Below are 24,494 nucleotides of genomic sequence, written 5' to 3'. Positions count from 1 at the left end.
CGTGTTGTCAAAACTGACTTTCATTAATACATGTTTGTTTTTTTTTGTTTTTTAAATGGTTCATTAACACAAGTTATGTCTCTTGCAATGGGTTTTCAACAAATTTTATTTAAATGTAGAAATCTCTCATGAATTTAACCCAACTAATAACATCAAACCTCGTTTATTCTGTGTCACGTGACAATGTAAAACATACAATAAAACATCATATTGCTTGTGAAGACTTGACTTAAACCACATTTCTGGATTAAGCCATTTGTATGGATAATGTATATGCAGGGGTCTCGGAGTGCATGGATTGAACTCATTCTGCACTTCTTCTGACAGCAAGGAGGTCATTTAGCTGCTCTATGACACAAAATAAAGGCAGACTATTGATAATGCTCATGTAGTTGATGAAATTGTGAAATTTTGATTAATTTAATTTTCAGGAACCCAGCAAGTGAGATTTTTCATCATTCCAGATAGATGAAGTGCAGCCCTAATTTTTTGTTTTCTCATTTAATATCTAGTTTGGCTTACAAATACTTAACATTACAAGACCAAAAGGGGTGTCATTGACATTACATCATTACTGTGGCAATAGATGTTGATATACTACACTATTTTAACAGATCTGATTTTATTATTCATGGCATGATAGTGTAGACAGTCAGTCTAAAGACATGATTTGAAATTAAATGCAGCATGAGCCAAGCTTATTAAGTTGGACATGAAAAATTCAGTGAATTGTTAACTGGAGATTTGGAGATGTTTGCAAAATGTACTTAAGATCAGTAGTAAAGTAAAGTTGTCCACTGCTGCTGTGACCTTTGTTTTTGTGTTTATCAGACGATTCACAAGACGAGGTTCAATCATCCTTAAACATTCCACATAGCAGTGATAAAGAAAAGACTTTCAAAAGAGATTTCAGGCCTGAATCAGAAGTGCTGGATTACCAGAATGCCAGTATATCTCCAACACGACCAAATGAAGATATCATCAACTCTAACTCAAAGAAAAAGGTGCTGGACATGGATATCAATTTTAACAATGAAATAGCTCTGGATTATGATTTTAAAATGTTTCTTATTCTGTTGTTTTATTCATTCTGTTTACATGCAATTGTTGAAATTAAACACTTATATTACACAGTTATACATTTGCTTAACAATTTCAAATAGAAAATGTGCTCTGTGCTTTCATGAGCGTCTCCGTTAATTTGAGAGGGAGCTCAAGCTTTGGCCTGTGGCTGCTGGCGAAAGTTGATAATCACAGAAAGCATTGTATACATGGAGTTATATGATGACTAGTTTGGTTTATTTGCATTTAGAAGAATCACGGTTCCAGTGTAGATTCACTGGTGAAGGCTGAGCACAGCCAGGAGCAGCAAACTGCACATGGGAAGAAAAATGTTGCTGCTGCCCAGAAATGCAATGAAAGCAAGAATAACGAAAGTCAGAGCACTGCACCCCCAAAAAGGTGAATACGTGTGTTGAATGCACTTCTTCAAAACACTTAATAAATTACAAATGACTTTTTGTGTGTTTGTTTTTTGCATGGATTATTATCTTATAATTTTTGAATTGTAGAAATCCAGCAGGGAAACAACAAATAAGTTCCAGTGACAGAATCACCGTTTACTTTCATGCAGTCCTTTCAAAAGACTTCAACTTTAACCCAGAAAATGATTTTATCTGCATAAGGGCTGGTGGTCGCGTTGGTAACTGGGAAAATGATTTGGTTGAAATGTCTGTGTCACGGTTAGTGGAATTTTCATTATCATTTATTAACCATTCATCACTGTAATCAGTTGTTTAAGAATAGTTTGATTACAGGGATCTCGGAGAGCATGGATTTCTTGTTGAAGGGAAATTTGTATGCAAACAGACTGATGCTAAAGATGTGTACATCCCCTACAAGTATGTTGTGCATAAAGCTAAAAAGAATGACTATGAGTTACATTATGAATACATCTACAAATTGGATTCAAAAGAAACCACCAACAGATGTCTGTTTGTCAAATCACGTCTCCTGAATGATGAAGGTAGGTAAATGTCAGAAGTTCGTACTTAGTTTAAATTTAATTAATGCAGTGGTTCTAAATTCCAGTCCTGGAGGAACCATTTTGGGGTCTCTCAGTTCAGTTCATGGAGTCTCTCCTAACAAGCTGATGATCTAAATCAGCTGTGTTAAATAAGGGAGACATGCAAAATGTGCAGAGTGGTGGGTCCCCAGGACTGGAATTGAGAACCAGTGATTTAATGGACCTAATGTGTTCTTTTCATATATTGCAGGAGAGTGGCATCAGTATGATGATATCATCTGTTCAGAACCATCTAAAAATGTGTTTAATAGGGTGATAGAATATGTGTGGTCTGAGGAGAAGGGAAAAATAATCAAGGGAAGAGAAATAGCTGGTTCAGTCATGCTGGAAACTATCTTCGACCTCCTGAGAAGCTGGAGCAACATTAACCTCAAAAACTTTGTTTGTCAGCTGCAACAGTTTTTTGAAGTCTATGGGAACCCCTTTGTATTTGAAAAGAAAAAGACAAATTGGGGCTCACTAGATTATGGTGAAGAAGATGTAAGTGAACCATATGTATCTCAGCATATAATGAAAAACATTAAAACATTCACCTAAAAATCACCAAAAATTCAAATTCTGGCTGTCATGATTTGCTCATTTCATTTCAAACTCAATTTCAAGCTAATTTCAAGCTCAAATGACTTTGTGGAAGACAAAATACTGCAGAATATTCCCATTTCCACCTTATTTTTCCATGCGGAAGTAAGCCGTTTTCTGGTTTATTAGCCGCTGTACAAATAATGAGAAAAATAACAGTTCAGTAAATGGTAAAACGGTTTGCACTACAAACCAGTGTGTTCATTATTAAGATAATACATTAAAATAATATGGTAAGACACATCAATTTGCAACATCAAGCAGCAAAACAAGCTTTGTTTTATACAGTTAAAATTAGCTGATAACACTAACAGATGACACCAGAAGCAAAACACACAAAATTTACAAATGGCTCTGCCAGAAAGTGATGAGAATATTTTAAAATTTCTTCTATTGAAAAATTTTACAATGGAACATTGTCTCCTTCAAAGTATGCACCTTGTGAGTGTACAACGCCAGCATTTTTTTCCATTCTTCATAGCATCCCTGAAAGTCTTGGGATGGCATCTTTTGACCTTGTCCATACTACCAAATGGGTGTCCTTTCAAACCATTCTTCATCTTTGGGAATATGAAAAAGTCACAAGTAACCAAGTCAGGGCTGTAGGGTGGATGGGGAAGCACAGTGATGTGTTTTTCAGCCAAAAGTTTTCTGACAGCCAAAGCACTGTGACTTGTCGTGATGCAGATGATGGGGCAACTTCTTCATTAACTGTACTCACCATTTCCAAAGTTTCTGATGAACCTATTCCAAACTCGCTTGCATTTTTCTTAATATGAGGCACTTGAACAGGGAGTCACAAAAAAGTCTCGACTCTGACAGGGCTGGAATGCAACTGATCAGCATTCTAACGTATACCTGGCACCCTACCCCAAGTGACCTTGGCCAGGTTCTCCCTTCACAGAGCCCTTCCCAAGCATAGGAATTTCATTCTCATTACTTTCCGGACACACCTCTGCGCTCCCATTGCTACCAGCTTGTATTCTAAGATGCCACTGGAAAAGGAGAAAAGGCAAACAAACTGGAATTCTATGTAGATCGTGGAAATGAAGCTTCAAACCCCCTCTCCCTACCATCTTGTTAGCCAAGATACAGTCTCTGGATAACAAACCTGATGAACTTAATGCGAGAATCACATTCCAACGAGACATATGGAACTGCTACCTGCTGGCCTTCTGTGAGACGTGGTTACAATCTGCAGTGCCTGATGCGGCTGTAACACCAGCTGGATTCTCCATTTTTCATCATGACAGGTCATTAAACTCCGGTAAGAGCAGAAAAGGTGTTTTTAATGGGTAATACTTGTTGGGGCACAGATGCTACAGTGTTAGCCTCACGCTGATCCCCGGATCTTGAACTGCTCTCCATTAAAATGCGCCTGTTTTACCTGCCATGGGAATTTAGATCAGTCATTCTCACAGTTTACATTTTGCCTCACATGGAAAAAACGGAAACATTGGGCAGACTTTACAGTACAAATAATAGACTTGAAATTGCCCACCCTGAGGCTTTCATTGTTGTTGAGGATTTTAATAGGGTGAATATGAGGAAAGTTCTTGCTAAATTCTACCAACACATTAACTTTCATACACAAGGCAATCAGACCCTGGATCACTGCTTTTCAATACTAAAGGACAGTTACAAACCCCTCCCCTGCCCTACATTTGGTAAAGGCGTTCACATTAGCATACTGGTACTACCTGCCTACAGAAAATGCCTCAAACTGGAAAAAACAGTTTTTAGAGAAGATCACAAATGAAGTGAGGATGCAATCTCCAGAATACAGGACTGCTTTGAATCAGTCTGGCAAATGTTTCAGGATGCAGAAGAAGACAACATTCATGAGTACACAGACTCTGTGATATGTTACATCAACAACTGCACAGAGGTCATGTAAAGTCATTTCCAAACTAAAAACTATGAGTCAATGATGAGGTGCATGTTAGGCATAGAACACAAACTGCAGCCTTCAACCCTGGTGATCTGACAAGTCCAGGTATGACCTACGACTAGAGAGAGAGTGGAATCAGACATCACAGCTCTAACCTCCAACACATGTGGAAGGGTCTATATATCACAGACAACAAAGGAAGGAAAAGCAGTGATGTGTCTTTGACCACCTCTCTAACAGATGAGCTCAATACATTCTATACTCGCTTTAAAACAGGCAACACATTCCCTGCTGAGAAAATACCTGCTGACCCCGACACCTGCCCTCTGATCCTAACCACACCTGAAGTGAGCAGGACCTTTAAGAGAGTCAACGCTCGGAAAGCTCCAGGAACTGATGGCATTCACGGTCGTGTCTTAAGGGTATGCGCTGCACAGTTAACAGATGTTTTCACCAACATCTTCAAACTCTCTTTGAGTCTGACAGTGATCCCCACATGCTTCAAGCAGACCACCATCATCCCCATTCCCAAAAAACAACTGTCTCCTGCCTGAATGACTACCGCCATGTAGTCAAGTCAAATCACCTTTATTTCTATAGTGCTTTTAACAATGCATATTGTGTCAAAGCAACTGAACAACATTAATTAGGAAAATAGTGTGTCAATAATGCAAAATGACAATAGTAAACACTAATTTTTCAGTTAAAGGCAGTTCATCATTGAATTCAGTGATGTCATCATGCAGCTCAGTTCAGTTTAAATAGTATCTGTGCAATAATTTGCAATCAAGTCAACGATATCACTGGTTAAAAAGATGGGTCTTTAATCTAGATTTAAACTGCAAGAGTGTGTCTGCCTCCCGAACAATGTTAGGTAGGTTATTCCAGAGTTTGGGCGCTAAATAGGAGAAGGATCTGCCGCCCGCAGTTGACTTTGATATTCTAGGTATTATCAAATTGCAAGAGTTTTGAGAACGCAGCGGACGTGGAAGATTATAATGTAACGAGCTCGTTCAAATACTGAGGTGCTAAACCATTCAGGGATTTATAAGTAATAACACAATAACAATTGGGCTTGTGTGCTATATTCCAAGTCTTCTAAAGTCATATGATAGCTCTGTGTCACAAAAATGTTATTTGCAGTAACACTCTGCAATAATATTTAAATACATTTGCAAATTTTATCCAATGCTATTTGTTTTCCACAAAAGAAAGATGGTCTTATGAGATTGGATTGCCACGACAGTGAATGTCTGTAAAAAAAATTAATTTAGGATACATTTGGTGTAAAAATACACATTTTCACTTTTTGGTGAACACTGCATTTAAGTTCACAATCTTAAAGACATTAAATAGCTTAAATGCAGATGTCATTGTGTAATTCAACATATTGTTTTAATTTCACCCTGTCAGGTGAGAAAGCTTCTGACGGGGTTCATGCTGAAGTGGGTGACTCCAGAGCTTCAGAAAGGCAACCAAGAAAAGAGTGCTTTCATCAAGGAGCCACTGAACGCTGCTCTCATTATGCTTTACGTGTGGAAACGGTATAGTCTAGATTTAGATGGTGGGACTCTTTCTCGTCTCTGCACTGCCCTCTGCCTGCCAAAATTACCTGAGGAGGGGTTCCGGTCTTTCTGGACTGACACAACAGAATCATTTTCAATAATAAACAAGTGAGTACTGTTACATTGTGGCAGGTGTGTACAACAATCAATTTCCAATCCTGGTCACAGTGTTTGTATTCTACAGGCAGTCAACAGATGGCTTATTTTCTCTTCAACTGCATTAAAAATGCCATAAATGTAGTTAAGTCGACTTGTGTTTAATACTTGGTGCTGCGAATGGCTGCCTCGGTTCATAGCTCATTGGAACTTTTGATATTTTTGTTTGTTTGTCTTGTTTTAAGTTTTTAATTTTAATTTTAATTTAAGTTTTAATTTTTCCGATCAGCTTCACTAGGGATGAACCCCTGGACATATTTATTTTTTGTTGCCTACCTCTTTCCTTAGTTTTACTTATTTTACTTAGTTTTTATTTTACTTAAAGAACATTTAAATATCATATGTACTGTATGTATGTATGTACCAAGAGCTCCTGAAAAACCACAACAAATTCCTTTTGTGTTTGTGCACTCTTGGTAAATAAAAGCTCATTCTGATTCTGAATCAAGTCATCTGAATACATACGGTAGCTTTGTGTAATTTAAGTCGTTATTCACTGGAATTCTTAACTTGCACCTTAGCTTTAAACCCTCCAGTACAATCTCCCACTTCAAATGTAAGTGCAAAGTAATTTTCTCTGCTAATTGACAGTGTTACAGGTGCACTCAGCAAAGCTTACGTTAACACAGAACATTGGTTTAAAGTGCCCCTATTATGCCTTTTCGACTATTACCTTCCATGCAGTGTGTCATGTAGCTGTATGTGAACATAAACTATCTGCAAAGTTGTGACACAGACAATGCACGATAGATAAAGTTATTATCTGTCAAAAATAGAGTTGGCTCGCAGTTGGCGAAACAAGTCGTCAGGAATTTGAATCTTATTCTGTTACGGCTGTATGTCATGAAGTAACACATTTGCATAATCTCCGCCCATGTTTTAGGTCGCCAACTTGCCTGCCCACAAATATAGTACAATTTCTATGTGGTTAACATCATTTCGAGAAGAAGCTGTATCCTACACTGTGAGAGAAAATTAGTTTGATCACATCTCATAATTACCACAAACTTGTCAACACTTGACACTTACCATTGAGAAATGTTCTGCTCCAGTCGTGCTTGTGAATCAGTCTCTTATCAGTCAACCACTTCAACCGTTTCATCATCAGAATCCGACTCGAGTTGGTAAGCTACAATCCATACAATCTTTTCATTGTATTGACAAGTCTCCAGGGCTGTCATTCTGTCAAGGCAATTGGCGTTTCGTTTCCGACATGCGCTGTACGCGGTAGACCAATCGCAGTCCTTTGTGATCTCTCTTCGGCTCTGGACCAATCACAAAGGACTGCGCCAATCTGACCAATCACAGCAGTGAGGGCTCACAGAAAGGAGAGACTGATTCTTTGAACTGCTTCGCACGAGTGCTTTAAGAATCATTTAGATATGAGGTAAAATTAAATCTATTTTCTGAGAAAACTAACGTTTTTTGACCTTGCATGCATGTAAACCTGTTTAAGAGACTCATAAAACAATACTAGCAACCTTAAAAATGGCATAATGGGGCACTTTAATGTGCAGAAAACAGACTAAAGTCCGGCTTTTTCAGAGAAGTCTTGATTCTCTCTTCAGTTTGTCTGACATGGTGGAGGCGCTGATCAACAGGGTGAAAGGAGAGCACATGTCCAATTGGATTATCCTCATTCCACTGCTACACCTGCTCAAAGGCACCTCAAAACCATCTCAGCCAGTATTTAATCAAATCACACAATCAGAGCAGAGTTGGGCTGGCCTGCAGGGACTGAAATTACCACATGTTCAAGATCGAAGGTAGGAAATAATAAAGATATTAAATAGTTGCCAAATGTTCTTCTCGGGTTTTCACTTTTAATTTCCTGGTAGGTACCATTAAGCATTTGAACCCACTTGGGCTTCATTTGAATGTAACCTGAAAAATGGGGAGTCCGACATTTTTGTGATTTTTGACTTTGTTATTGTTAAATCTCTCTATTTTAGGGCAATGTTGAATCTCATAAAGACACATAGACATTTGGTGGAGGTGGACAGACTGCTGGCTCGGTCTTGGATGTATCTAATGACTATAGATGAGTTGGTTGAATGCAGCTCCTTCATCCACGCAGAGCTCCTGGACATCCTGCGGATTTTCACCATGAAATGCCCCAATGAAATACCAAACAGTGCTTCAAAAGTGAGTGTCAAGCTATCACAATAAATAACCATTTATGTGTAAATCAGAACAAACTGAATTGCCATGTATTATAACTTTGTACAGACATAATGCAGAGGTCTGAATGATGTTGATTGTTATGTTGTTTCAGAGCATTTTGAAGGTTCTGGAAGACATTCAGATTCACTTGATTGAACAAAGATACAGGTAAAGTTCTAAAATTAAAGTTAAACTAAAATTTAAATAAATAGTTAGAGCTGCACACTTAATCTTTAAAAGACTGCGATCTTAATTCAAACACCCACACAGTCTTATTCCTGAATGACAATTTTTGTTTTGTTTGACATCATAAGCATCAGCAAAGCATGAGCAGTGCGTATTTTGATGCTGCCCATGCTAATGAATAAGAGGGTTATCCTTCACACTTCTGATGTGAACTCTCTCACTGATTAACATGGGTACTGCCAAAATATGCAAAAAAGATTTTAGGGACTTTGGTTAATCCTTGGAAGGTACAATGTTCATACTGCAACTTTCAAATCTGAGTTTGCTCCAGGGCTTGAAAACAGAAAAAAAAATTCAGTCTGTTCACTCTGAGCAGAATCGATATTTAAACGTTTCTGTTCCTGCGTTACTCTGATATTATTACCATTCCGAAACCGGTTCGGGTGGAAAAAATACTGGTTAATCAATTTTCTTCGCCTATAATTTGCCTAATAATAATAATAATAAAGTACAGCATTTTCTTTACTCAAAAAGAAAAGGAAAAAAGAGAGATCTGGTAATGTTAGCCAATAACCCCAATACATCATCAACATCCAATCTAGATGTGAGCCTCCCTAGAATTTGGCCAAATGTAGGCTACTAAACAAACAAAGAAAAAAAATAAAACAAAAAAAAAAAAAACAGAATATATTAAAAAATAATATATAAAAAAAAAAAAAAAAAAACACTTGTATAAGATTGCATTTTGAGAGTGAAAAAAAAAACAAGTCGCTGCTCACGTCGCATTTTATTAGCCCTATTACTTTCTGAAATAATGAAGGCTAAAATGCCTGCAGGCTAAAGCAAAATGTTAATAAACATTATAAAAACAGTTATTAGTTTCTCTTGGAAACACATCCTCTAAAGTTGAGGCTATAAAAACGTCAATCCAAAAACAAATTAATTCAAGGTGACGCCTACTTCTCTCAGGGCACGAATCCAAGTGTTCCATGTTCCTGACGTATCTGGATCCTACTATTATTTATTATATTTGTACTTTCATTGACATAAAACATCATCCTTCACATCGGCATATCGCACAGTGAGGCGCGTTCCACGCTGAACTCAACAAATTTTGTACAACGGAGCAGTGTAACTTTTAACTGGTTCCTTCACTGATATCAAAATTATGTTATCTGGATCCTAAAACATATTCATGTATATTTTGCAAAATATTAAAACTGTAAGCTTTTGCAAAATAAAGACAACTACTCTCGCCTGCTGTTTCGTTTTCCTTTACGGAAAACTTTGGATGTCATCCTAATTTAGCAAATTTTTTTTCTTTCATTTTGGCAATATATCAGTCAGCACATTTTTGAAGGCTGCGGTCACTGCTGAACACTATCCAATAAACTGTAAGGGGGATTTCTGATATTCAAAGTGTAGGACATTTCACCCTTTGGCCTTCAAAATCACGTTTGATAAGACAGTAATACTGGGAATGCATGAGTAGTTGACTGCAAATTCCACTATGAATGATCTGCGACTTTGGAACGATCACAATGAACATTCGGGCTTAATTTAGTTTGTATGGCAAATTTTTAATTTTTCGATTCTGTTCAGAATGGCTTTCAAAGTTCTGATTTATAAATTTCTTTTTTTGTTGTGGTTCTGGTGTCTGTTCCTGTCAAAATTTCATTCAAGTTTTCGTTTTCGTCCTTTAATTATCACATTACCAACAGCACATGTGATGTGGTGAATGACAGCAGGGATTTTATGCATTACAAAAGCTGTGCCTCTAAATCAAATCAATTCAAATCAAGTCACTTTAATTATCACATTACCAACAGCACATGTGATGTGGTGAATGAAATTCTTGAGAGTGTGCTCCAGACAGTGTAAAATACAATTTACATATGCACAGACACTATGCAGAAGACACTGCACAATATACAATTAAATATGTATATATTAGTGGTGGGCATAGATTAATTTTTTTAATCTAGATTAACGCACTTAATCTGGAATTCAATTCTCTTGATTATCTAGATTCTCATTTGAATTCTGCCGAAGGCATTCAGATTTGATTCAATAAGATGTACGTGTTAGTACTGGTAGAGCTGTTGCTGCACTCAAACATAGTAGTTTGACGACGACTCTTCCCCTGCGTTACATTGCTTGGCCCGGCATCTTCCGCATTAGCTAAGTTTGCTTTGTGTTTAGCTGGTCCTTAGACTGGAAGGGATTTTATGCTCCTACAGTAAACTAATTCCGCAGCTGTGCCTCTTACGCCTGTTTCAATTCACATACGTCGTTGCAGTGCGTATGCGTTGCATTTTTTTTTTTTTACGCCACCACAATTTAATGGATTCAAGCGTTCACAGCGGTGATGTGGTCCGTCAGTGCGTTCCTCGGAGCGGTGCGTCTGCAGCAGTGGCAGCGATTCTAGTCTATTTTTGCTGTGCTGCACGTTGATTAAAAAGACAGCGCATTGTTCGCGGTAACAAATTAACATGTATTCACACAGAGAAATGCTGAGTATTTTCAAATTTTTTTAATACTAATAAAGCCACTGTGTTTCACACGCAACACATGGGTTTTTGGCTAGGTTTAAAACAGAAAAAGAGCACCTTTAATTAAACGAAAGGCATTCAGATTATGTTCAATAGGATGTATGCACTTTATGGAAGCAGAAAAACAAGTTCATTAAGAAATGTGCGATTGCTTGTAATAAAGATAGTAAATGGCAAAAGGTACGAGAGTCGACTGTTCTGTCAGTGGTGCTTTAATTTTAAATATTTGCGATGGCCCAACAAGAAATCCGCATTAGCTAATTGGTGTTAAATGCTTTTGTTTTAGCTGCTTGCTGAGATTATAAAAACTCACTACAGTGGTTTTGAATATAATTCCGCATGAACTAATGTTGCAAACAATCTAGCGCCTGCGGACCTTAGCGTACTGCAGTGGCGTCCTGCGTGTGAAAGCACAATTTTTAAACCAATGTTACATGGACTCCAGCGCAATGCAGACGAGTATGTGTGAAACAGTCGAGTTCAGTTGCGTGTCCAGGTTTTTTGTCTGCAGCATTTGTGCAGCGATTAGTCTATGTAGGCATCACACAGGTTGCGGAGAATTAAATGTGGTCTACGGCATTGTTCCGCGATAAAATATAAGATGGAAAAAGTCATTCACAGCTTGTGTAGTCTATGCAGTATTTTCCCAACCCAACTTGAGAATGATAGATTAACTGCGATACGCATTTTTTTCATCGCCCGACATGAGTTTTGTCGAGCCTAGGTTTAAAACGCAGCACGATGCAACCTTTAGATAAACGGCCCAACACTACATGCGGATAGGACGTATGCACTTTTATAGGAATAGATAAAAATCAAAGTATAAGAAAGTGCGATTGCTATAATAAAGATATAAATGCAAAAAGGTATCTTTGAGATGTAGACTTACGCTTACAGTGGTATACAATATGCGTTCTATACACATTAGGTTACACAACAAGACACAATAACTACATGAAAAGTTTAAATTTTACAGCCGCTTGCTATGAGCAGGATATATACAACTAGAAGTGGTTTGACAATATCGTTGAGTACTAGATGATTCTTTTGTGGACTTAAAGACGCAGTGTATCATAGAGTACAGCAAACGTGGTCACATGTGTGAAAGCCCAGTGATGGTTATGGACCACGCGTATGAGGAGCTGCATAGTGCAACTGCAGACGGAGTATTTGTGAAAAAGGCGTGAGTGCTTGTCGAGGTTTTTTTGTGGTGCAGCTTGTAATGTCACAGTATAGGCATACACAGGGTGTCGAATATGCTGTCGTAGGGGACAGTTCAATAGTCTAGGTCTCCATCAGCGCTAATGGGGATCGGATGGTGCAGAGAGTCATCTGCCTGAGTGTAGTATGGACCCAGCTCCCAGACAGGTGGCTGGAGTTCAATGCATGTCCCCCGGGCTTTCCTCATTTATCGCCCGCCTGGAGGGAACGCTCAACTCCCCACGTGTGATGGGTATTTCACATGACTATATGCAGAGCTTTGCAGTATGCCAGCAGGTAGTATTTTCCAAAGGTGCACTGTAATGCAGGTGTTGAATGCTGGGGCTACAGTTAACAATGCAGGTTCTACCAATGCTGGGGCACATTACCAAAATACAGGAAAAGTCAGCCATGTACATCAGAAAAAAGAGAGGCGATGATGGTGTGTGGCCGCCGTAATTCAGTCAGGACTTCATTATGGTGTGCAAGATCATGTGAAATCGTCCAGTGATGTTGACACTGAGGAACTCAAGCTAATGCAAAAAGCTCCACAAGTGTCTCCGTAATGATGGTGTGGAGATAGTGTTCAATGCCTGAAGCTGTCCCCCGAAATCCACCACCAGTGGGATTCGGATGCTGTTGAGGTTTGCTAGCGCAGAGAGGTGGTCTTCTGACACCATTTGTCCTGGAGTGCATGACCTCCTCTCTGTAGGCTCATCTTATTGTTGCCCTAAGAGGTCAGGCCTTCTCACCATTGTTGTTATCAGTAGGAATTCAGCATGACCTCTGCAGAGTCCAGGATGCAGCAGCCAGCAGATGCTGTTTCCAAACCAGGCAATGGATGCATCCAGTCGATGATGCTTGTCGGTACTATGCAGGTGTGGAATGCTGAACGGCTCTTCCCACAAACAGCAGCTCATCTCAGGTTCATAAGAGTCCGCAGCGTGACTAGACTTAGGTTAATGCAAAGAACGGCGCTTATCACACACATGGCTAATTCTCAAAGTTGGCTTCTGAACAAGGCAGGATTAAGTTCAAAGTGCTGGGTCATTCTAGCAAAAAGGGCTGATGTGGCGCAGGGGCTTCTTCAGGATTCATCGGGTGTGCAGATCATGAATCCTCAAGTGAGGTTGGGGGAAGGTGGCTGAGGACTTGTTGGTTGAGAGGGGAGAGATCTGTTTGCACACCTCCTCTCTGTAGGCCATCTTATTGTTGCAAGAGGTCAGGCCTATCACCAATCACCAATCAGTTAATTATTTCATCAACATGTCAAGAATACCACCATCGTATCAGCAGAGAGATCTGTTGGTACATCTGCCTGTAAGGGTAAGTCGCAGCGATCCATGCAGCAGAGAAGCGGTGTCAGGCCCAGCGTCTGGAGCGATTGCGATGGAGTTGTCAGGCACTCGATAATTGATGCTGTACCACGGTAGTCCGTAGCAAGGACACATTCTCATCTCAGTGATTCTTATTTCCAGGTGTCGGGAGAGAGCAGCGTGACATAGCCTACTGTTAATGCAAATAGTCGCTTATTCACGACATGGCTTAATTTCCTCAAAGTTGCTTCTCAATAAGCAGCCTTAAGTTTAAATTATTTGTGGGTGTTTCTATGCAGTTATTGAGGAAATAAGTGTGAATGTTAATTACTCATGTATGAGAGTGGCTATTTTATTAAGTCACTTGCGCATACACTTTTTGTGTGTGTGAGAGACAGAATGCACTGTCCACAAATCAGTGATATTTCAAACTGTTTGATGCAAGGACCTGCAAATATAATAATCCCTTTCAGGCCTGGTTTGACTAAACACCCTCAAAAGAAAGCAAGAGCATCCTCCATTGAAGCTGTGATATTAAAGGGTTAGTTCACCCAAAAATGAAAATTAGCCCATTAATTACTCACCCTCAAGGCATCCTAGGTGTATATGACTTTCTTCTTTCAGACGAATTCAATCCGAGTTATATTGAGGGGTAGGGCTGAGCGATTAATCGAAATCGTCATAAAATCACGATTTGAGCGTGCACGATTTCTAAATCGCTTTATAGCACGATTTTCCACGGGCCCGACCTCCCGCAGTATGCTATCCAATCCAATCAGAATGCAGCGCGCCTAAATGGGGCGCGAGAACAGAACAGACTGGGCATATGCCTACATAACTCCAGGTTCACACACTGTGATGCATATTTTTTCCGACCCCATGTTAACAGATCAGAGCGTTCACACTGCCCACGGAAAAAGATGCGAAAGATGTGAACAGAAAAGGTTAGAAATAGAAAGGTGCGAAAATAATTAATAACTAGCACATGAGCATAGAGAGAGTTGTGAGTGCTCTGATCCAGTTTGAGCGAGAGGAGACATGTTTTAATTGCGCGCACTCTCTCCGGGCGAGAGGAGCATGTATCTGAGCACGCGCGTCTGGTTTTGTGACATCGCAAAAGGAAAGATTCGGAGAGATTCGCGCTCGCGCATTATCTTAATGTGTTTTCGTGTTACAATAACGCGGTCTCGCTGCTGCTTCTGCACCGCATACACATACTGTATATGCACTGCTGACGGAGTACGTGTGAACCTGTATAATGTATAACAAATCTATTTCAACACCAGAGGCACCGCTACAATGAGCTCTATGACCAATGCATGGCCAAAAAATAAAAAAAATAAGTCCCTGGACAATGGATTTATTTGTATTTTTTATTTTTATTTTTTTGCCATATGTCTAGACATTTTGTAACACCTTTGCTTAGTGATTATTTTGACTTATGTCTGTTCTAGAGACATGTAACAACTTTTTGATAAAGCTCTAATTGGTTTTATTTAGGAAATATGTTTAAAATTCATACTGAATGCATTTATGACTGTAAAGCATGTCTGTGTGTCAAAATGGTGATTAAAATCGAAATTGCAAAATTGATCAAAGAAATCGCTATAGGTTTTTTTGTCCATATCGTACAGCTCTATTTAGGGGTTCAAGCACATAGTGCTGAAACCCTATTGAAATTAAGATTTATTATTATTATTATTATTATTATTATTATTATTATTATTATTATTATTATTCTGCCCTAAAACTGATCGTGCAGACCAAACCGTAAGGCCTAGAGACTTGAAACTTCTCAGATCTTCGGCCAGATCATAGAGCTCAATTTGGGGAGAGGTTGAAGTCTCATCACAATCGGCCAAAGGGGGGCACTACAGCTCAAAAAACTTAAATTTCAGACATTTATGGTGTAACTCGTACACCATTTGTCGTAGACTCAAAAATCGTTGCAATCCTTGGGTCAGCACAAACAAAAGTGGAGTCAGATGGATTTTCTCTACGATGCACGGTTTTTCCACAAAATTGAGTTATAACTGAAACCTACTTTTGCGATCTAGTTCTAGGTTTTTCGCCTGATCGAACCACTGCAGAAATATTCTGAGGACATTGAATATCAATAATTATCCCAAAAAAAAGTTGAAATTTAAATTTTCGCGTAAAACAGTACGCCAAAAACGTCTATGTTAACGTTAGCCAAATGTTAATTGAAGTATAACTCTTGAATGGAATGAGATATCTTCACCAAACTTGGTACATGTGTATGAGCTCAATCTTTGTTCAAATAAAAAAATGCACAGCTTTGCCACCTGGGAGCGCTATAAGACAGAAAAAAAACCATAAATTCAGCTATAAATAGGCAACCATTGGTCCCATCGGCTTGAAAATTGGTATGCAGTGCCTTGGTCCAAAGTGGCACAAGTGTCTATGAGGAAATTTGCATATCTCAAAAAACATGGCCGCCATTGGCCAAACAAATTTAAGCACCTATTAAACAAGGTTAAAGGAGGTCGATCGGAATGAAACTTGGTGGGCATGTTCGACTCATGGCCCTAAAGGTCTGTAAGAATTTTGAAAGAAATCGGCCATTATTTGGTGCTAAAGAGTTTTTTGGCTCTGTAATCACGTGATTCACATATCCACACAATATGCATATCATTTCATAGATCTCCTCATTATGCACAACTTTGCCTCAAGAACCTTTGCTGTCAGTCATTCATTAATTATTCACAAATATGTTAAAAACATACTTTTGCGAACTAGTCCTAGGTTTTTCGCCCAATCAGAACCAAACCACTGCAGTAATATTCTCTAGATCAATAATTATCAAAAAAATGTTGGTTAGCTATAACAGGGTCATTTAAAAAAGGGGCATAGCCAAATATACCCAAAAGCCTATAAAACCTAAACGGAAACTCAAAACTTTATGAAACATGGTGAAAACATGTGACAGATGACTCTTAAGCATGAAAAGATTCATGGAGATCGGACCATAGGTGGTGCTATAACAGTTAAAAAGGCCTCAAAAACACAAGATTTCTATAGAAAATTACCTGAAATTGTAGAACATGTTTATATATTCACACAAACACGAGATCCTTATAACATATGATAGATCTCCTCATTCTGAACAACTTTGCCTCTGGGACTAATGCTGTCAATCAAATCATTTTTAAATATTCACAAATATTTTAAAAACCTACTTTTGCAAACTAGTCCTGGGTTTTTTGCTCAATCTTGATCAAACCACTACAGAACAATTATCTGGACTCTCTAGATCAATTATCAAAAAACTTTTGAATTTTGTCCTTTGGTTAACTCTAACAGGTTCATTTATAAGAAGATATATCTTCATATCACATACTAGATCTCCTCATTCTGAACAACTTTGCCTCTGGGACTAATGCTGTCAATCAAACGTTTACTTAAATATGTGAGATTATTTAAAACACCTACTTTTGTGAACTAGTCATAGATTTTAAACTCAAAATCAATAAAATCAGTGCAGTACTATTCTCTAGACTATCTAGGTCAATAATTATAAAAAAAAATGTTGAACATTTGCATTTTTACAACTATAAACCAGTCATCTCAAAACTGTGTAACATGATACATAATTTCGTTCTAAACAAGCATGCAAAATTTAAGAGGGATTGGCCAAGAAAATAACAATATAATAGTTATAAAGGTTAAAAATGCAGTGTTATATGAGAAATTGCAATTATAACCACTATATGGCAGCGGAAGACCACTAATGGGCTCATTAAATGCCCTAAAACAGCACTGTTCATAGGTTTGCCTATGGATTCATGCTAAGACATTATAAAATCACTGTTATAACATTTAATATCACAGCCAAAGTTGATCATTTTGTTCGTACAGACATATCAGTTTTTACAATTATGCCAGATTATGATTAAAGTGAAACCTCAAAATGACACACAAACTCTTAAAAAGAGAAGACTTGCAATAAGTTTTGTCATCTATCATTTATCTCAAATATCTATATCTGCAACAAAATGTTTGTGCGTGTCTGTGTGTAAGCATGCTTATTGAGTATTAATATACTAGTTTAATAATTTCATTACAGTGTGTGTGTGTGTGAGCCTATTCTCTATATTGGATATGTTTTACTGTCAGTCATACATCCAGGTTGGTCAAGACCACCTTAAAGGCCTTAATGTGCTTGAATCCTGGTAATTGCTGCTGGCAGCTATATTAAAAATTGTCTTTAATCTTTCAAACTTTAATGGTGCTTAGTGGGTGTTGCAGTGCATCAGTCCAAAAAAAGTGAAATAAAGTGCATCCATCCATAATAAAATGTGCCTCAGATGGCTCCGGGGGGTGAACAAAGGCATCCTGTAGCGAATTGATGTGTTTTTGTAAGAAAAATATCCATATTCAAAACGTAATAATCAATTGAATGTCGCTTGCGCTCACTGTTGTAAACGAAGCAGTTCCGGCTGGATGAGTTCGGCGTTGCGCATGCACCACTCAGAAGTGACGAATGCGGAAATGCAGGGGAGAGATTGAAACAAAACAACAGTTACCAATTAGAAGCACAAATCGAGGATTTGTAAAGAATGATGGAGGATTTCAATATAAGCCAAGAGGAGACTGGTTTTCCTTTGCTAAAGTAAGGAAACTTTGCTTCCTTTTGCTCCTGTTAACAATTGTTGGTTTTTACAAGACTCAACGGCGCAACGCCGAACTCATACGTCATTAGCCCGGAGCTGCTTCCGTGTACAAGCTACATTAAAGTGTTAACTAGAAAAAAAAGTTTGTTGAGACAAACTTTAAGTTGGCTTGAGAAAGCCTGACCAGAAAGTTTGAAGAAGTTTAAAGAAGTCAGAAGTTTAAAGTAGTTTGAAGTTTAAAGTAGTTTAAAGTTAGATTGATATAGTAGATGAAAGAAAGATATATTAGTTAGAAAGAATGATCGATAGATTAGTTCAAAAGAAAGAATGATAGATAGATTAGAAAGAAAGATTCATTAGAAAGAAAGAAAGAAAAAAAAGAAGAAAGAAAGAAAGAAATTGATCTTTCAAGCTGTTTGATGGCACTCAGCGGGTTGCATGCATCAGTCCAAAAGAAGTGAAATAAAAAGTGTCCATCCATTTAAAAATATAGCATGTTGCTAACATGATTAGCAAGTGACTAGCATGTCGTTAACATGCTTAGCAAGTTACTAGCATGTCGCTAGCATGTTTCTTGCATGATTAGCATGTTACTAGCATGTTTCTAGCATGATTAGCATGTTGCTAGCATGTTTCTAGCATGATTAGCATGTTGCTAGCACAATTAACATTTGGCTAGCATGTCGCTAGCATGTTTCTAGCATGATTAGCATGCTGCTAGAATGTTGCTAGCATGTTTCTAGCATAATTAGCATGCGACTAGCATGTTGCTAGAATGTTTCTAGCATGATTAGCATGTTGCTAGCATGTTTCTAGCATGATTAGCATGCGACTGGCATGTTGCTAGAATGTTTCTAGCATGATTAGCATGTTGCTAGCATGATTAGCATGTTGCTAACATGTTTCTAGCATGTTGCTAACATTTTTCTAGCATGTTGCTTGCATGTTTCTAACATGATTAGCATGTAACTAGCATGTTGATAGCATGATTAGCATGTTGCTAGCATGTCGCTAGCATGTTTCTAGCATGATTAGCAAGTTACTAGCATGTTGTTAGCATTACTAGCATGTTGCTAGCATGTTTATAACATGATTAGCATGCTGCTATCATGTTGCTAGCATGTTGTTAGCATGACTAGCATGTTGCTAGCATGTTTCTAGCATGACTAGCATTCAACTAGCATGTTGCTAGCATGTTTCTAGGATGATTAGCATGTTGCTAGCATGTTTCTAGCATGATTAGCATGTGACTAGCATGTTGTTAGCATGTTTCTAGCATGTTGTTAGCATGACTAGCAAGTTACTAGCATGTTGTTAGCATTACTAGCATGTCGCTAGCATGTTTATAACATGATTAGCATGCTGCTATCATGTTGCTAGCATGTTGTTAGCATGACTAGCATGTTGCTAGCATGTTTCTAGGATGATTAGCATGTTGCTAGCATGTTTATATAATGACAAGCATCTAACAAGAATATCAATATAATATCACTATCATATCACTATCAACAATATAAAATTACTAAAAAATCTACAAGAATGCTAGCATGTCGCTAACATGTTTATAACATGATTAGCATGCTGCTATCATGTTTCTATCATGTTGTTAGCATGACTAGCATGTTTCTAGCATGTTTCTAGCATTACTACCATTCAACTAAAACGTTTCTATAAAATTACTAAAAATAATAACAATCAACTAACAACATTGTAGCATATGTTGTTAGCATGTTTCTAGCATGTGACTAGCATGATTAACATGTTGTTAGCATGTTTCTAGCATGTGATTAGCATGTTGCTAGCATGACTAACATGCAACTAGCATGTTGCTAGCATGTTTCTAACATGACTAGCATGCGACTAGCATGTTGTTAACATTATTAGCATGTTGCTAGGATAGATAGATACTGTAGATAGATAGATAGATGGATAGATAGACATAGAATGGTAGTTTAATTAAGTCTAGAGCTTCAGGGAGTTTAGATATTAATTTTCGGCTGTGCACTAATGGGTCACCATAGTCTTGGCTCAATTTGAGCATTCTGCAATGTAAGTCTATGGGGTTTTTATGATTTTTAATATTAATTTTTAAGAAAACTGAAAGTCAAATCAGTCTAAAAAGATATAGCACACCAAGTCAGAACAGTCTGAAAGTCTGACCCGAGTTTGGAGTTTGTAGAGTTAAAGCTCTAGGAGGAGTTAGAGTTGCAAAACTTAATAATAAGTTTAAATAGGATTTCAGTAAGTTGGCTTTCTCAAGCCAACTTAATTGTTTTGAATATGGATATGTTTCTTACAAAAACGCATCAATTCGCTACAGGAGGCCTTTGTTCACTGTGTGAGGCACTTTTTATTATGGATGGATGCACTTTATTTTACTTCTTTTGGACTGAAGCAGTGCAACACCTGCTGAGTGCTGTTAAACAGCTTGAAAGATCAAATACAATTTTTAATATAACTCCGACTGGATTTGTCTGAAAGAACAAAGTCATATACACCTAGGATGCCTTGAGGGTGAGTAATTCATGGGCTAATTTTCATTTTTGGGTGAACTAACCCTTTAACATATTTGCGAAACCTATATGGCAAACTATCCAGTGCGTAGGCTATTTGTGTTTGCGCTCTTAGAGAGCATAAAAGGTTTCTATTTGCAGTGTTTTCCTGCATTTAGCATTAAATCCACTTCACCCAGCACTATTTGTTCTTTGTATTCTGAAAGGGTTATTCCACCGCAAAATGAAAATTTTGTCATTAATCACTTACCCCCATGTCGTTCCAGACCCGCAAAAGCTTTGTTCGTCTTCAGAACACAATATAAGATATTTTGGATGAAAACAGGGAGGCTTGAGACTGTCCCATAGACTGCCAAATAAATAACAGTGTCAAGGTCCAGGAAAGTATGAAAGTCATCATCAGAATAGTCCATCTGCCATCAGTGATTCAACCGTAACGTTATGAAGAGACTAGAATACTTTTTGTACATGAAGAAAACAAAAATAATGACTTTATTCAACAACTCCTCTCCTCTATGTCTCTCAAAATCAGCGTAGTGCAATTTAGGCAATTCTGAGCAGTACACAGATGGCGTACGCTCTTCTGTGTCAGCCGCGCTGCGCCGATGTGCTGTTTTCTTTCAAACCAAAGCGTAAATACATGTAAAAAAAAACATCCTTGTGGCGGACATCCAGGTTTCTGTGAGGCAGATAATGCAGCAGTCCCTTGTGAACGCTCTCATTGAAAGCTCCAGCATTCAAGAACTCAAAGTCTGGTTTGCGGTGCGCGATGGAGTCAATTTATTAAAGTGTGTATCTATCATAGACAGTTATACTAACAACTGCAAAAAAACAACAACAAAATTACAAGTAAAATAGATGAAAAACTGCAAAATTTTGGTTGGATGTCACAACATGACTGCCATCTTCGGCACCATTTTGAGTCCTTTTCTAGCCCTAAGTTGCATGGTTTAATCCAGTGAGTGGTGTACAGTAATCATCGTTTAGCTGAAAATTGTTTTATTGCAATTTTACACTAGAAGGGGGTAAAATATCAAACCATGGTTGATATAACTTACTGCCAGTATTAGAAATTAATCAAGGGCTTAGGGGTAGAAATAAAGATAAAATATAAGTTTGCGTTGATTTTAGTATCATCAATTTCATATTATAAAATGTCCACTTCCAAACATTTTATGTATTTGCAAATCCTTTCCTCAGGAGAGTCTTTAGATGATATGTATATTTTATTTCTTTAGATAAAAAAATCCAATAATCCTATCAATGTGCACTGGTTAACTGGCTTTCATTACTGTTGTAGATGTCTGAATGAGGATTATGGCATTCAGTGCATACAAGCAGCTTGCAAACTTCTAGAGAAGATCTGCAAAAAAGAAAGGCGAACTGATATTCCTGTTGCTTGCATGAACCTTGTGGCCTCTGTATCAGACTTTGCCCAGGTATTCCATACTGAAATAATATTAACTTTGTCTTAAGTAACTGATAAAACCGCTACATGTTCAGAAGAAAATTGCTCAATTTCTCTGACATTTGTTCAACCTTAAGACTACACAACAAACAGACTCTTTTTCTGAGAAGACTCATGAGTTACTCAGTGATGCCAAGCAAACTGTCAGAGCGTGGATTGGACAAACTTTCAAAGCCAAACTGTTGAAAAAAGGGTATCTATTACCTGTCAGCTTCACTCCAGAGATTGAGGTAAGCAGAGCAAGTATATACATACAAACTAACCAATGGTAGAATATTTAACCTATATTATTATTATTATTATTATTATTATTATATTTGTGCTTGTTCTGCTTTACAGATGTGGAATAATATTATTGCCATAGATTTCATGAGTATGGCCTTCACTAAAGAATGGAGAGAGACCTTCACACAGGACTTTGAGGGAAAATATCAACAGGTATTCATTACAAAATTCCATAGTGTGTGTCTAGTAGGTTTGGGAGTCAAGTATTTTTACTGGTCCAGTATTTTATTTATGTGTACTTTCTAACATATTAATAATCACATTGCATAGTTTTTGATTCAGTCAACGTTATACAACAGAATACTATATTAAAATACTCAGACAGTGTTCCTGCACCACTACTGAATTAGTGTCAGAGCAGAAGATCGCTTTTCAGAATCAGTTTTCACCCAAAAATTAAAATTTGCTGTTAATTTACTCACCCTCAGGTCATCCAAGATGTAGGTGACTTTTTTTTCTGCAGTAGAACAATAAAAAAAGATTTTTAACTGAAACCTTGCTCCTTGGCAATTCATACAATGCACATCTATGGCTGTTGGTTTTATGAGCATCAAAAAACCTATACAGAGAAGTCCAAATCCCCGTGGTATCTGACATTTCATCTAGGTCTTATGAAGCGAAATGATCCGTCTTTATAAGAAAATAGACATTATTTACAACATTATTACCTTTAATTCACAGCCTGGGCAAACGGTTCAGTGTGTTCATGACTGTCTGGAGCACAATTTTTCTCTATTGCATAATGACACATGTGCAGGCACATACGCTGTTTGTTTACAACAGAGTGAAGACTTACATTAGTATCAAGATACATAAGACAATTTATTAAATTAATAGTATGTTTTTACTCAAATGCTCACTTTAAATCACCATTGAGTGTTTGTAAAAACTTCCATTTACAATCTAATGTGGATTTTGGTCGTATTGTAACAGTTATACAGTCACTTTTGTTCCCAGTAGTTCTTTTTTCAAGATTCAAGATTTTTATTCGTCACATACACGATTATGTAGAGCATATATAACCAGCTGTGAAATGTGAGTCAGGTCCTCTCCATGGAAAGTAAACAATAAAAATATAAGAATAAAATATATAAAAAATATGTGTAATGTAGAATTAAATATAGAATTAGGGCTGTCAAATGATTAATCACGATTAATCACATCCAAAATAAAAGTTTTGTTTACATAATATATGTATGTGTACAGGGTATATTTATTATGTATATATAAATACACACACATAAATTATATATTTAGAAAATATTTACATGTACATACATTTATATATTTATATTCTTATATTTTATATTATATATAAATATATTTAATTTAAACATATTCTTCTTAAATATATACATGCATGTGTGTGTATTTATATATACATAATAAATATACACAGTATACACACATATATTATGTAAACAAAACTTTTATTTTGGATGTGATTAATCGTGATTAATCATTTGACAGCCCTATATCGAATAGAACATAATGTGCATGAAAGTATACTGTAGTCTTAAATATTAAGATACACAGGATTGTACAAGAGGCAAATGTGCAAACAGGTGGTGACACTGTCAGTATGTCAATGTGAGGTACAGAATGATGAATATCTTACTGATTAAGTGAATATTAAGTGGAGACAAGTGGTTGTTAAGAGGCTGGTTTTGAGTTAAGGAGCCTGATGGCCTGGGGGAAGAAACTCCTAAGTCTCTTGGTTTTTGCCATCGTTACGTGTTATATGTTATAGCTATACCTATCATTAAATGGCATAAATCAAGAAACTCTACCGACCTCAGTGTGTATCAGTCTCTCCTCTCTTCCTTCTCTGCAAACGTCTTCACTGCTAAAACATCATATTACCACAACAAAATTAACAACTGTTGTGACGCTCGGACAC

At 37.4% G+C, this 24,494-nt stretch overlaps 1 protein-coding gene across 3 annotated transcripts in view; it reads left to right on the top strand.

Moving 5' to 3' along the window:
• LOC109110472 (E3 ubiquitin-protein ligase rnf213-alpha-like) overlaps window positions 1-24,494 on the top strand; it is a 112,016-nt gene that overhangs the window by 18,678 nt on the left and 68,844 nt on the right. For all 3 annotated transcript variants that reach the window (XM_042732020.1, XM_042732015.1, XM_042732024.1), the window contains exons 3-14: window positions 832-1,004; window positions 1,313-1,461; window positions 1,572-1,742; window positions 1,818-2,026; window positions 2,277-2,566; window positions 5,970-6,229; window positions 7,846-8,043; window positions 8,230-8,422; window positions 8,553-8,608; window positions 22,142-22,280; window positions 22,387-22,539; window positions 22,649-22,747. In XM_042732020.1, coding sequence (XP_042587954.1) covers window positions 832-1,004; window positions 1,313-1,461; window positions 1,572-1,742; window positions 1,818-2,026; window positions 2,277-2,566; window positions 5,970-6,229; window positions 7,846-8,043; window positions 8,230-8,422; window positions 8,553-8,608; window positions 22,142-22,280; window positions 22,387-22,539; window positions 22,649-22,747 — 2,090 coding nt within the window. The remainder of the gene's footprint in view (window positions 1-831; window positions 1,005-1,312; window positions 1,462-1,571; window positions 1,743-1,817; window positions 2,027-2,276; window positions 2,567-5,969; window positions 6,230-7,845; window positions 8,044-8,229; window positions 8,423-8,552; window positions 8,609-22,141; window positions 22,281-22,386; window positions 22,540-22,648; window positions 22,748-24,494) is intronic.

The sequence above is a fragment of the Cyprinus carpio genome, chromosome A3 (assembly GCF_018340385.1).
Source record: "Cyprinus carpio isolate SPL01 chromosome A3, ASM1834038v1, whole genome shotgun sequence".
NCBI lineage: Eukaryota > Metazoa > Chordata > Actinopteri > Cypriniformes > Cyprinidae > Cyprinus > Cyprinus carpio.
Note: the sequence above shows the minus strand (reverse complement) of the source record. Positions and strands in the feature narration are given on the sequence as shown.